The sequence below is a fragment of the Momordica charantia genome (genome assembly GCF_013281855.1).
Source record: "Momordica charantia cultivar OHB3-1 chromosome 2 unlocalized genomic scaffold, Mcharantia_2.0 BLBB01000002.1, whole genome shotgun sequence".
NCBI classification, from domain to species: domain Eukaryota; kingdom Viridiplantae; phylum Streptophyta; class Magnoliopsida; order Cucurbitales; family Cucurbitaceae; genus Momordica; species Momordica charantia.
Window position 1 is genome coordinate 6,437,838 of NW_028275160.1, and position 15,532 is coordinate 6,453,369.

General features: G+C 33.7%; 1 protein-coding gene across 1 annotated transcript; it reads right to left on the bottom strand.

The window, feature by feature from the left end:
* Positions 1 to 1,090: 1,090 nt before the first annotated feature.
* On the bottom strand, positions 1,091 to 7,242 carry LOC111015416 (nuclear factor kappa-B-binding-like protein). The gene is made up of 3 exons (XM_022290429.2): positions 6,748 to 7,242; positions 2,263 to 6,564; positions 1,091 to 1,401 (listed from the first exon to the last, which is right to left on the bottom strand). Exon 2 carries the CDS (start codon positions 6,448 to 6,450, stop codon positions 2,275 to 2,277), a length of 4,176 nt encoding a protein of 1,391 aa, XP_022146121.1. The 5' UTR covers positions 6,451 to 6,564; positions 6,748 to 7,242; the 3' UTR covers positions 1,091 to 1,401; positions 2,263 to 2,274.
* Between the last annotated feature and the right edge of the window lie 8,290 nt (positions 7,243 to 15,532).

The window sequence follows — 15,532 nt, forward strand, 5'->3', positions numbered from 1 at the left end:
GTCATTTCCAGAAGTGAGCTGAGTTTATTTCAAGAGAGGAAGAAAAAAAGGGTGAAAGGGCAAGTTGAAAGAATAATTAGTGAGTCGAAGCCCATGAAGATAAGGCAAAGGCATATAAGAGTCACTTTCATGTGTATGTTATTTCCATTAAAAGGAGGAGAATAACTCTATGCTTTGAAATTAATCAACCTTTTGGATGAGAATTGAAGACTTGCTTTTTGAAATAATAGTATGCATACGATTACGAGTGTGGATCAGCTTCAATATTTCACTTTCTCGAGAGTTTGTCAGTCTTTAATCATAAGGTGCCCATCAACGAAACGAATGTGGAGTTGTTCATCACTATTTTGAATAACACTTTTACTTTACTATTTTAAGAATAAATAATTGTTCGGATAACTTTTCAATTGTAATCGAAAATTTAACCCAAAGATTATTCTTAAAATAAAAAACATAAAAGTGTGTATATGAAAACAATTGTCAAATAAACAACATAAATGTTGCCTTTCCAAATAAACCCACTGTTTCTGGTTTAATTTAAGGGGCTAATCAAAATGGTTTCAAAACTAAAGATAGCATTAAAACCTATAAATTTCTATGGTGATATTCTGGTATAGAACTTCAACTGGGTGGGGGGCTTCTTTTTGACACGTTTCAAAACAGTACAGAAGCAGCCTCAACTATGGAGGAAACTTCAAGGACGGTTTGGTTGAAACTGCATAAAGGGGCTTCTCCATTATAAAAAATCAAGGCCTTAACGACTCTTTGGTTGCAGAGAAACCAAAATTCTATCACTATCATATTTTGATGCCTAAATACAGTGCTCTATAAGGTCCAAATGGTAGAGAATAGACTGTCATGTTCAGCAGATATATACACAACAGCAGCAGAACTCAAACCTACAGGAGAATCTTTCAATTCTATCATAACAGAGAAGACAAAAATCATGCCACCCATCGATCATAGGACCGAGAAACGTAGAGGGAGTTGAGTTTCTACATACCTGGTTGATTCGGTTTTTGATCGTACTGTCAAATGCCAATCTAAGCTTTCTGATCTTTGATTTTGCAGCTTGAATGCAACAAGTATGTAGGGGAGCAAAAGAATTCCTTTTCTACTTCTAATTAATAAATATGTAGAAGACCAACCAAATTTGTGAAATTGGCCTGTTTTCTCATTTACACTTCAGAGAGAGAGAGAGAATATTTTTTTGTAACTAATCTACATGTAAACAAAATATCTACCTGTGCTATTAGACATTGTCAAGGTCCTTAAGCTTAGATGCATGTCTATCTCTATCTATCTATCGTGCACCAAGGCAAATCAATATACACTTGTAAATGCAAAAATAGTGCAACTTCAATTTGTCATAAGTCTCAGCCAAGAGAACACAAATTAACTCTGCAGAATAAACGAGTGGGAAACTGGTTAGTACTTGGACATTGGAACCATACATCGTCAAATAGTAAAGCATATTAAATGCACTGTCAGCTTAATAAGATAAGAAGCTTAATGCCATGCTCAAACCCAAGACAAGTTAAGAACACATCTTTTCTGGCAATTCACATTCCAAAACATAGCTCTTGGTCATTAGAGGTCCAAATTTCAAAACACACCTATTTCCACTTCCATTTCGACTTTACCAAAATAATAGTTTTGACCAACGCCCTTTCATAATGCTTTATATAGAATCGGTCTCACTTGAGAGCAACATTTATTAATCTAATGAATTCATGTATAAGCAGAAGCAGGAAGCAGTAAATCAACAGAAAATTCAAAAAGAAAATAGCAAAATGGAACCATAACAATACAAGGATACCGGAAATCCCACTAAAAAATTCTACTTATTACACCGGATGAAAGTGTTGTCACCGAGATGCTCGTGGGAAACATGCATGGAAAAAGGAGTGATTCCACAGAGAGATTACTTGAAGAAAACACAAGTTCACAAAGTAACCTTCATTCATTTTTTATTTGGATAATTTACATAATTTACCTCAAATACCTTCTTTCATCTAAATAACAAATCGATTTTACTAATAGGAAATAGCCTTAAAATATAAAACTAAAAGCATTTATTATACAGACTAACAAAACAATGTATAACTTTTTTTGGATAAGAAACCTTTTATAGACAAAACAATGTAACAGGTAGAAGGAAGGCAGATATTCAATCCATAACATTAAATACTAAAGACGCTCTAATTCATACAGGAAGTGTACCATCCAAATTCCAAAAGTTAATACCAGACTGACAACTACCTGTGTTGCTCATTATGATATGCCTGCACTTAGCAATCCAACCGGCCTTTCTCTCCCAAATGCTTCATCATCAAAATCTTCATTAGTTGAATTTTCTTGACATATCAACTTCGTCTCTTCTATAGGTTTAGAAGCCTTCATAATCTTTTGACCTTGACACATATCATCATGATCGGACCCATGATTGGTGTCTACGCTGTGCTCCAGATTTTGCCTCGCATCACCATAAATTTGTTCCATTCCTTTAACATCATCAATACATGGAGGCTCTGTGTTGAGATCAGAGCCAATGTCATATCCAGTATGTTCTCCAGATGCATGGTAAGCTACTGTCACCAGTCCATGGTCAGATGATTGCTCAATGACATCCTTTTTAGGCCGCTTCCACTTCTTGGTAGAAGAAGTACCATCATCCTCAAAATCTTCTTCTTCTCGTTCTCTATGCAAATAAACCCACAGTTTTCTTTCACCATCGAATTGCACACAAGGATCTCGTTCATAATGCAATCGGTCCAATGCACCACTAACAACTTGATTTACCTGTGCATCAGAGACATCTTCCACAACATATTGTGAATCTCTTATCAACGTACACACATCTGCCCTGGTGCCAATACTTCCTGGCAATCGTGCAGCAGCATCTCTCACAAGACAGAGAATTGTGACATGTGGCGGGCGATCTTTCTTCAGCATGAAATGCTCCCGTGCCTTTGAAGTAGGCTTGCCACCACACCTTCTTAAGGGAGCAACAATGGATTTTTTACCATCAGCTGCTGTGTAAGAGAAAGCACGATCAGGAATCGAGTACCTAAGAACTTCTTCCCGACGAAAGTAGGCCCTCACCTCATCAGTACTAGAGCTAATAGTATTAAGACTCTTCTGAGCTCTCAAGTCCCTAAACCTTTCTTTCTCATCAACATTGAACTGCATTAAAGACGCAGGTGGTGCAGGAAGACTTCCTATTTGTTGAAGAGTTTCTTGACCACTTTTAAGCCAATTAGCAAAGGAGTCGACCAACTTAACAAGCATCTTATGGGGAAGACCCCAAGCTTCAGGTGACGTCACCTCTTCAATGGCCTCATAATCTGATGAACTTCGAGAAACTGGCCCAATCCAGGACCATGTTTTTGTTGATTTTTCATAAACTGCTAGCATCTTCCAGCCCTTTGCTCCTAAAGGAGCTGTTTTAGACGAAAATATCTTCAGGACCCCTCTCACCAAATCTTGAAGTGGTTCTTGTGTCTCAAGAATACTAGAATCCCCAGGGTTAGATTTCACACGATCAACTATTTCTTGAACTGTTAGTGAAGGAACATTTACTTCCTCAGCCTGTTCTAAGTTATTCACATCCACCTTATTATCATGAGAAAGATCTACTGCAATGTCTCCCTCATGCCTTTTCTTCTTCTCCTTTATGGGTTCTAGCATATCTTCTGGAAGAGGAGTGATCATGGCCAGGCGAACTGCAGAAAGAAGATGTATGATCGAGAATGAAAATCCAGTGTGAACTGTAGGTGTAATCAACGGGAATGAATTTTTCTGAGGCTTGGTTTCCAGCTCCATATCCACTGTCCCCATTTCTGTAGCAGGTGGCTCAGATGTGCCCACATCAGAACTACAACTGTCAGCCTTCTGTCTTTTCTTTGTTTTTTTCTTCGATGAAGTAGAATCTTTAATTTGTTGAAGGGTGTCGTTCTGCAATTCACCTTCATCCTTCCTATCCATTTCTGTCACGTCCCCTTTCACTTTCCTTTTCTTCTTTACTGAGTTACATACTAGTAAGGGACCATCAGATCTTTCACAGGACATGCCCATAAATGATTCACTTTGCAGCCCTGCTGCCTGTGCGAGTCTATCAGCCCCATAATCATCTTCAAATAACCTCATCTCATGGGAATCATCTTCCTCGTCAACAGCATAATCATGCAGATTTCTTGACTGCGTTACTGAAAGATCAAGGTTACCCTTGCCTTTCTGCTTTCCCTCGGTAATGAAGGCCTTAGATGATGATTTACATAACCTTTTGCCAGATTCTGATTGCAACTGGCCATTATTGAACATTTTGAAATTTTTCTTTCCTTCATCGTCGTCGTCATCATCATCATCACTGAATTTATCCAAAACTGGGAGGTAGCTCTTTCCTGACACTTTGGAGGATAGGTCTTGGAAAGAACCAGAGTCTTGAATCTTCCCCTGCTTCGTTTTCATAGTATTAACTCCAGTAAATGCATATCCATGTTGAGGAGATTTATTGCCCTTCTTTTTGGAGTATGATATCGAATCAAGACTACCCATGTGCTCCTTAATATCTTTTTTGACATACTTGACCTTTTTAGCGTCTAGGCCAGAATTCAACAACGAAGACTGTGAAATTTCCATTACACTAGGATAGGCCAACTTGCTCCTCAATAAAGGATTGCTATCCTCATCATCTTCAAACTGCTCTGATGAGTCCGATTCTGTTTCTTCACCTCTAACATACTTTTTGTTTCCTTTGGAGGAAGCAGGGTCTGGTCCCCCTTTCTGAACAAATCTTCCTTTATTTTTCTTTTGTGACGGTTTAGCTCTTAATTCAGAAAGTAGAGGTCCCTCATTTACCTGAGGTGAGGGAGATCTATATGCTTTGTAACCAAGATCAGTAGGTTCCACACCAGTCTTCCACTTCTTGCCCCTAACGTTCCAGTCAGCAGTTTTAAGCAATGGGTCCATCACAAAAGACTTCCCTTGAGTCTTGTTAAGTCGGAGGGAACCAGCAAAATCTTCAGAGTCAACTTTAGTACCTTTACGTGGGATCTGAGAAATGCTGCCCTTTGTAGACTTAGTCTGATCCCCAATTGAATGAGCATTTTCAGGCAACTTGGTTTTTTTGGACGGATTGTAGGATGTCCTCGTATTGACTGGCTTTTCAGCCACAACACCCCTCTTTGGAAACAAATTTAAATTCTTGTTCTTTCCATATAAATCACCTTTCGATGACAAAGGAAGGCCAATGAAATCGTCAAAAATGTTACCCCTCAAAGCCTCATATCTCTTTCCAGCTTCTAGAAACCCCTTCTCCATCCCACCACTGAGTAGGGCCTTTCGATCCCGTAGGGTACCCTTTCTGTAGGTTGTTTCTTCAGTAACATCACCGATCCTTGTCTCATCCCTTATTCTAAGCATTGGGCCAGAATCGTATCCAGCTACCTTTCTCAGTTGAGGGTAATCACCTACAGAACCATATGGCCTTGAGTTCATATCCAAATCATGATAAGCTGAAGGAAGGCCGAGAATGGGTTCCATTCCAGAAGGAAACTTGGATCCAGCCAACTTAAATGTACCCTTGGAATTCTGCTTTCCATATTCTGTTGGCTCAAAATTAGTCAACTGACCCCCTGATGGAAAATCTAAATTAGAACTTGCATTATATGAAGAAAAGTTGCGTATTTTAGGAGTCATTTTCTTGTCCTTGAACCTTCTATGAAATCCTTCACCTGATACTCTTTCTGACGAGTCAGTTTCTAAACCTTCAGTCCTCTCATCCTTGAAACTTTTTTGACTTCTCGTAAGACTCAAGACACGGAGCCTCTCTTCCATGCTGTATCCTCTACAGTTAAGCCAAGCATCTCTCATCTGACAAAGGCTGCTAACCATATTGTTTTGATGCTTCCTCAGAAGATGATAGTGTTGCCGCCTCTGAAAAAATTTCAGACCATCTCGGTAAAGGGCAACTCTGGGCTCACATAAGCCCCCCTGCAAAATGCTAAATAAGTTCTTTACTGGGCTTCCAAAATGGAAGTTACTACCCGTAAAAAGCTCTTTTAGCGTGAGCATAAATGTCTCTTGGTCCATGTCTGGGAGAAACTTAGAGAGGCTAAATCGCTCCTCATCACTGAGACACTCATTCCATACATCAACTGACAATATATCTTCCAAACCCGGAAGATCATACAGCTCGAGAGGAATGCTACAAGTCTGATTCCCAAGGTGGCAAAATTCCACCCCAGTTTCTCCCAATTCCAGCAAATCAAAATCATCAGACCCCGCCCCAGAATCTGCATCATCAAACTCATCATCATCATCATCAGATTCTACCGCGGAGGTACGCCTTTGAAGCTCATCCTCATCACTGGATATGCTCTTCTTACTACCGGGTGACAACTCATAGTCAAACCTCGAGACCTTAAAATTGTTCTTCTCAATAGCCATGGAACATAGAAACCGAATCAATCCCAAGATAACAAAGAACAAAAACGAATTCACTCCTCCGACTATCAAATTTCAACAACTCCGAACCGGAACACAACCAAGTCGACCTAGACCCTACACGCCCCAAAACACCAAACAACAAGGAAAGAATGTCAATATTCACCCCAACAAAGACATAAATTCAACAATTAAAACACGAAAAGAAAAAAAAAACAACAACAAATTCACGAACATTAAAGGAGAAGCAATAAAAAGGAAAAAAATTGGGAACAGCAAAGATATGGATAGAACAAATACCTCATTCGTGATTAGATTGAACAACCAAAGAAGCATAGCGCAAATTAAGAAACCCCGACCCGGAACGGAACAGAAGTCGCGAAAACATAAAAAAAGGAAAAAGAAAAAAGCAATGGAAACCCTAGGCAGAAGGCGGTTATATATATAACTGTGGTTAAGGAGAAGAGCAGGTCGAGGAGGATTGAAGAAGACGATGATGACGTGGAGGGAGGTGGAGCGTCAGATTGCGGAGAAGAAGAAGATGTGTGGAAAAGACGAAAAGGGGCAGAGGAAAGGGAAAATAGCTGCGAGAGAGGAACAGAGAGGCCAGAGCGTGAGCAGTGAGTCAACTCGGGACACGCCATTACGAGTGAGTCACCACACACGTTAGATCTCAATCATCGGATCGGATCCACTTCCGACGTCGTTTCATTTACTAAATATCTTATCTTCTACTACTGCCAATTTTTTGCCAATTGCAGGCCTTGGTGGAGTTTCAGCTTTCAACAACTGCAAAACCTTCTCCTTTGCTTCACAAACTTAACTTATACCCGGAAATTTTTAATTTTATTATATCAATTTTATATATACAGAAAACAAAAGTTTCTCTTCAATGCTGTTCTGTTTCGTAATCTTTAAGGAAACGCGCATCCAAGCCCAGTGGGCCAATTGGCCCAACTCAGATGGTTCGGTCGGCCAATGGGCTTATTGGACTTAGTATGATGGCCACACTTCCAACATGATTATCTCGCGATTGGGATTAGTATTGATAGTCTATTTAGGAATTATAATTACATAAAATAATTGAAAGATATAAAATTTACACTTTTGTTATGAAACAAGGATGGTACCCATTAAACAAATTACTAGTATATCCTTTTAACGATCCACCTCAATATTAAATAATTTTTTAAATCTGATAAATTGGGAGGTTACAATTTAAATCCCTTAATACCTAATTATACTTTCCAAAATAAAACAATCCCAAAAATTCTCAAAACCATCCATTTTTGAAACCCTTTCTTCTTCCTCCAATCGTCCGTTTTTCTTTTCTTCCTCCGACCGTCCGTTCTTCTTCTCCGATCGTCCATCTCTGTCTACCTTCCTCTCCGGCCGGTTCCGTTTTTCTCCGTCGCCCATCTCCGTTTATCTCGTTCGAAAGGAGATTTTCGTCCTTCCTTCTTCTCCAGTCGTTTCTGCATGCCTTCGTCTTCAGCTGATGTCTGCTTGCCTTCATCTCCGGTCGCCTTCGTTTTTCTTTGTCGTCAGAGCAGTTTGTCTTCGTTTATCCTGATCGAAAGGTTTATATTCCAACGATTGTTTTCGGTTTCTGATTTCATGTGAACTATTGTATATATGAGGATATATATTATAGTGAGTTTGATTAGGATATATCTTATAACTCAACTTGTATATATGCGGATATACGGATATATACTATAGTGATTTTGAATGTATATATGCGGATATATAAGTGGATATATCTTATAACTCAACTTGTATATATGCGGATATGTGAATATATACTATAGTGATTTTGAATGTATATATGCGGATATATAAGTGGATATATCTTATAACTCAACTTGTATATATGCAGATATGCGGATATATACTATAGTGATTTTGAATGTATATATGCGAATATATAAGTGGATATATACTGTGATATTGAATATATTTTTTGATTGTGGATATGTTTATTGAGACTTCAAAAGATGTTTGTGTGAATTGTCCTTGAAGATTGAGCACCAATGTGGGAGTGAATTAAGTGAAAATCAATCTTTTTGAAGGAGTAAATTAAGATTTTGAATGAGTGAATTAAGGGATTTGTGTTGAAAATTAGTATGAGCCAACAATAATTAAAGAATTACGATAATAATTTATGGAATTAAATCTTTTATATTTCAAAAAAAAAACAAATAACTATAATAAATGTAAATATAATAAATAAGGGTAAAATCGAAATTAAAATAAAATCCTACATGCAGAAATCTAAAAGTGTAAAATTAGAAAATTTTAGACATTTGTGTAAATAAGTTTCTAAAACAGCCCTCCAAAGATATTATCTCTTTAACAATTTGAAATGGGAGAGTTTCGGACATGGGGAGTGTAGAATACGTACATAATTTGTATTTAATAAATACTTAATACTAAGTACTAAAATACGTACATGATCCTAAATGCTAAAATCTTAAAAAATTCTATCGAATGAAGTTGTTGGGATTGATGGAGCCTAACCACAATTAAAGCGGCGAATAATTGAAAGAAGAAGGAATAGAGAAATTAAAAGGAGCTACATGGGCACGTCGTTTAAAGAAGTAGTATTGAAACGCTGCATCAGAGTGACTCAACACTACAGAATAAAGAAGTCACCTACAAAGTTCTTAATATTGAGACGCTACCGCAAGGGAGGCGTGCGAGTTGGGCGATTCGTCTGTAGCGTTGAAACACTAAGGACAACGTCTCAATGCTACGACAATGTGTTATAAATACATATCATTCTGTCAGGGTTCAAGTCAGCTGAAATTTTGAGAGAATTTTGCGGCATTTAGAAGCGACGACTTGGAGCATTGGCAGCCAGATCGAGATCATTGTTTGAGGTAATTAGTTACCAATTATTTTGTGAGTTTTTCATCATTGTAACTAAGTATATCGTGTTAGAATACTTAGAAGCTAGATATCTTTTATTGGGTGTGGAAATCTGCGGAGATATTAGAGCACTTGTACCAATTCTTTTGGAACCTGATCTGAGCGAAAAACTTGACGTAGTAATTATTAGGTGAACCAGTATAATTTGTTGTGTCGTTTTTGTCATTTCTTTATTTCTCATATATTGTGTAATTGGCTTTGTTTAATTAGATATAACTGTAGAAGAGAAAATTACGTCAAGCTTTTTTTTTCCAACGGAAGTAATTTTCTCAAAAGTTAATGCAACAAATACGTACACAATCCTAGATACTAAAATTTTATCAAGTGTCTTTTTTTTCTTCCCTTAGAAACAACACTATAGTGTCTACTAAAGGGATGAAATGTTTCTTTTCTTTTCTTTTTTTTTCCTCTCTTCGGTTCAATAATTGTAGCGTAGGGAATAAAACTTCCTGACTTTAGAATTCGTATTTATCTACTAATCTATATTTAAATTGCTTCAATGATATGATGTAACTCACGTATTCATTCAAAACGGGCATAACTTAGTGATAATTGGTCCATATCTCAAACGAAGAGGTTGTGATTCGATCCACACCCTTATATGTTGTATAAAAAAAAAACTCAAGTATTCAGCGTCATATATTTTTGCTCGTAAATTTGTGTACTTTTTAATATTATTTTTTGCATAAAAAGCCTTTTAGACATGTATTGTTTTTCCTGTTTAGTTTCAGTTTATGGAAAACTACGCTATTCATTGTTGTCAAAATATTTAAGATACTAAAGTAATTAATATCTCTTTTTTTAATATATGTGGCGATAGAGATTCTAATACACGGTTTTCTAATCGGTGATACATACTTTAATCAATTAAATTAGGCTAGGTTAGAGTGTGATTCGTCTTCTTAAATCTTGTAGTATATTATATTTGACCTATACTCTTCATGGTGTACGGTGACAGGTGATGTGAAGGTGATTTATTTAAAGTCAAGTAATACAAATTATTCCACAAATTTTAGTATATTTATATTTGTTTCATCTATTCTCATAAAAATTATTTTAATACAAATTATTCACCAAATTTTAGTATATTTATATTTGTTTCATGTATTCTCATAAAAATTATTTTTAAAATAAATAAAATTGTCCTTACTTTAAATTCATCACAACTCATTGTTACCCCTTACCTCTTACTTACATATCACTTGATTAGATTCTTTTAATCAGAATTAAAAAGTTATTTTGAAATAGTTTTTTTTCTTCATAAAGTGTTAAAGCTAACTAAGTCTAAAATGCACGTCGATCCATCTCATGTGATAATCTTCCAATTCTATCACATGACACGACAAGCAAGAAATATCTCGAAGAACTAGCAATTAAAAATCTTAACGATGAGACAATTGGAAGACATTCCATTAAATTCTTTCTAATCTTCTTAGAATTCGAACTCATTCAACTAAATTAGGTTACTTTATTTATATTTTTTAACTTGCCCAAATGTCAAATGATAATGAGCCAACTAAACCCAGGATGGTTAAATAAGTCTTAAAATACTCACCGAAAAATGTCAAAGCGAGTATAACTCAGCAGTAATTGACATATACGTCAACGTGTTTATATGTCTTTTCTAAAAAATAAAATACAAAAAATATTATAAAGCTATCTAAAATTTCAGTACAAAACGAAATAGCACTATTATGTCGGAAAAAAAAATCAATAACCAGGTAGCATAGCCACGTTCATTATTATTATTATTATTATATTTCTTTTGACAGGTGCAAAGAAACGAACTTAGGAGAATGAAAGAGAATAATTAGAAGCAAGTAAACTAGAAATTTCTGGAGGATCCTCTTCAAACTAAATGCGGTTCAAATGTCGAACAAATTTATGTGCCACTGCATTGCCTTCACGGTGTGTGAAAGTGAAATGAACCGGACCCAACAGAGAACAACGTTGGCGAATCTCAGTAAGGAGACGCGCCAACTCAGACAAATCCTTAGTGTCCTGAATAAGAAATCGAAAACACCGGAGGGAATCCGATTTAAGGAGAATGGATCGAAAACCCACCTCACTCACTAGCAAATGACAACGATGAAGCGCAGAGCCTCAGCATCGCAAATGACCATCCCGATTCTCCCTCGAAGCGAGCCCGAGAAAAAACCAACATCTGTATTTACTTTAAACCAATCATCTTTGTGGGGACTGCTAGCGGCATAAGCGACGATCACCATAGGAAGTCACCAACCCAGACAGACCTATATGAGTGCACATAGTCTCAAGTCCAACTCCCAATAGAACCACGTTCATATGCTGTCCCAACAAAAAGATTAAATTAATTACAAGTTTAGTAGTTGTAATTGTTTTAGACTTAGTGCTATTTAAAAAATTTTTACTTTAAAAACATCTAATAAATTTATAAATTTAAAAAAATATCTAAATGATTTATTAAATACCAAATTAAAAGTTTAGAGATATATTATAGATTTATTAGACACCAAGCTTGCAATTTGATTAAAAATATACATTCATATTCACAGTCTAAAGTTAAAAGGAAAAAAAAAAACAAAAAACAAAAGGGAAATGGAGTTGGTGATGTTAACTGTTAAGTTAAACACAACGTGCTCCACAGCTCACCATATTGAAAAAGGCAGAACGTGCCAAAAGGCAAAGACTTCCTTGAGAAATACCAAAATACCTAAAGGTTTGGTACGCCCATGACCAATTCAAAATAAGATAATGCCTTAAATGAATTGTATGGGAAATCGTTTTCCCACTTAATAAAAAGAAAAAAAAAGACCAAAAAAGAAAGGTTAGAGATATCTAAAAGCTTTAGATAAAGATGAGAACTTTTTTTTAAGGCTAAACAATAGAAATTTATTCGCTATTACTTGCAACGTGGCTGCATTAGAGTGAATTATTTCTTTACTTTCAATTAAGTTTGTTTATACATATAATAAATGAAGAACGAACATGGTTTAAATGCCCGAATAATTTTAACCTTAGGTTTGAATCTTCGCGCTCCCATGTTTGCTCTACTAAAAAAGAATCTTTCCCTTTTGTAATATTTTGAAAAACTAACTATTTGATTAGTTAATTTTAAACTCACCACATTTTGATCGAAAATAAGTATCTTAACCATTGAGTTAGACTTAGATTTGCTATTTGATTAAAATATCATAAATAATAAAATCTATGTAGTTTTTTTTCTTGAAGTTTATTGTTTTTTTTAAATATCATAAGTTTATTGTTAATATAAGTTTATTGTTAATGTTATATTTTAGTGAAATTTATCGAATACGATTTAATATTATTGAAACTTAGTTGTCAAAACGAGTATAGTTCGATAGTAATTTACATATATCTCTAAACTAGAGGCTGTGAGTTCGATCCCTCACTCTCACATAATAATTAAAAAAATATTAAGACTTAGTTTTTTATTTTCTTTAAATGGTGTAAAATAGTTGTAACCCAAAAGAAAATCCATACATTATTTTAAACTTTCAAATGGGTTATTTATTGGCTCTCCATGTTTTTTTTTTTAAAGTTCAAATGAACAAATTGGTTGTCAATATCTTTAAGTTAGGATTTTTATTGGATTTAATATCTTACTGTCTCAAGACAAAACATAAAGACGAATTACATATTGATACACATGACACATGAATATTTATTTATTTATTGATAAATTGACAAATACTTGTTGAAATGTACCCTTAAAAAATATACTTTCTAAAATATGGTAGATTAGGTGGGAAATTGACTCGTAAATCTTAAATAAAACAAAATGTTGTTTGAGAGAGAGATTAAAAAATTGGGTTAAAACTATTAAAGTTTTATCAAATATCGCCACATCAATGTGCAAAATGATATAGAATTATATAAAGATGCCACGTCATCTTTTCGTGGTTGAGTCATTCTGAAAATTTCAAATTTTAAATATTAATACGTTGAATCCATAAAATATTTCTTATTTTTATTTTTTTAAAATAAAATCTCTAAGTCAGAAATATCCACCGAAGTTGGTGGCATTGTTTTTAATTCATCCGCATAGAACGTGCGATCCAAACATCAATTAAAAAAAATGGTATTCTTTGACAGTAATGCTACTAAAGAAAAATCATCTTAAAAGAGTTACTATACATATAAAAAGGGATTCATAGCCTTTTTTTCTCCTTGAAAAAAGTTTTGTAATTATTTATTAAATTGTTTATTCATTTCTCAGTACATGGGCCGTTCTCGACTTAATTAATTACAACGTGCAGTATTTATTGAAAAACAATTAAAATATCTATTATTGTTGAAAAGTTTACGTACTTTAGAAGAAAATTATTTTAAAATTGTACTATATAATATAAATTTAATATATATTTTAAAAAATGTAAAAAAAAAAATCATTTTCCTTTGAATTTAGTTTGAATGGTAAAATTTTAAATTCTCTGTTATATTTAAAAATATACATTTATTAAGTAAATACTTTTCTTCTTTTATCTTTTTTTTACAAGGTATATTTAATACATATTTATCCGCTCAATAATTTTTTTTTATTTTAAAGGTAATAATAATAATAATAACAGTTTAAAAATGGTAACTATATATATTTCTGGAAACAAATAGTAACAGTAATTGAGAATTTCTGTTGTATTAAAAAATAATAATAATTGAGAATTTCTCAAAAGGAAAAAATAATAATAATTGAGAGGATGCTTTCCTATTTAATAATGTTTTCCACATGTAATAAGACATTGGTATGATATTAAATCTATATCATTGAATTATTAATTTTGTCTAGTTTTTTTTTTTTTGGAACTTATATTTAAAAATAATAATTAGGCCAATTATTGTTTCACAACTGATAATTTTTTTGGTTCATTTCGCAACTAACAACTAAAATATTATCTTACTAATTAAGTATATTTTAGCTAATTAAACAGTATAGTTAATTAGGTAATAAATATAAAATAATACATTGATAACTTAATATATAATTATCATGAAATAATTAACTGATAAAATTGTAAAGCAATATAATAAAATTTATCATTTCTTTTTCTCAAAATTATATATATTGAAAAAATATATATCATAACTTCAAATCGAGGCACAAATAAAGCCCACATCTTAATTTAAAAAAATTTAAGACTTTTTACCGACGTTATATGAATTTAAAATTATGTCTTGGACAAAATTTAAAGCCCAAATGTACTCGAAGAAAATTAAATCATGTTATAATATAATTCAACCGATAAAAACACCTATTTTTATATGAGTACGAATCTACATTTTCATATCTACTGAAACAAGAGAGCCTGTAATAGAAAAATGACAATTTCCAAATGCTTAAAATTTATGTTTCATTTCGTCCTTGAAGGGATATTGTTTACATGAAGAAAAGTGATAGCTGGTGGTTGTTTTTCTTCCTTTCTTTCTTGACAAAGGTAACCAAGTTGTTGGCCAGTCATGTCTCATAAGACATAACTTTGTCTCTTTTTTATTTCTTTAAATTATTTCACATCCAAATTCATCCTTTTCTTTTGAATACTTTCAAGTTTGGCTTTATATCAGCACATGAAACAATCATTTTGCAGCTCAAGAATTTTTATGTTGTTTCATTTTGATTCTTACCTCTTCAAACAAATTTCACATAGTGAATGAAAACAAAATACTATTGTTATTATTTTTGTGAAATCAAATAAAAATTAATCTCAAACTTTTAAAGGCAACTATTTTTAAAATTTATTGGAAGTGTAGAGACCTTAATCAAAATGGTTTTAGATAGTGTAGTTATATAAAAATCATATATAAATTTTTTGAATTTTGTTTGCATAGCGGCTAGAAAAGAGGATCCCTATAAGTACTTTTTTAACACAATTTTTTTCTTCAATGAAATATTCATTTTTTTAAAAGAATATTACATCACTAACTATAAGTGGAAATTTAAACATAACTTTTGATTAGATTAGCTTCCACAAAGTTTCATTTACTTGATTAACAAATATCAATTTGAAGTACTTGAAATCACGTTATAATAGTTTAGGCCTTGCGAACAATTTCATTTTTAGTTTTTTATTTTTGGTATGTTTTTTACCTTTCTTAAACACTAATTTGATCCATTAGCCAAATTAAAAAAATAAAGAAATAAAAGTTATTAAAACCACCT

Excerpts from the sequence above, each read along its gene's own strand:
- LOC111015416 (XM_022290429.2), bottom strand. The coding sequence starts at position 6,450 with ATGGCTATTGAGAAGAACAATTTTAAGGTCTCGAGGTTTGACTATGAG.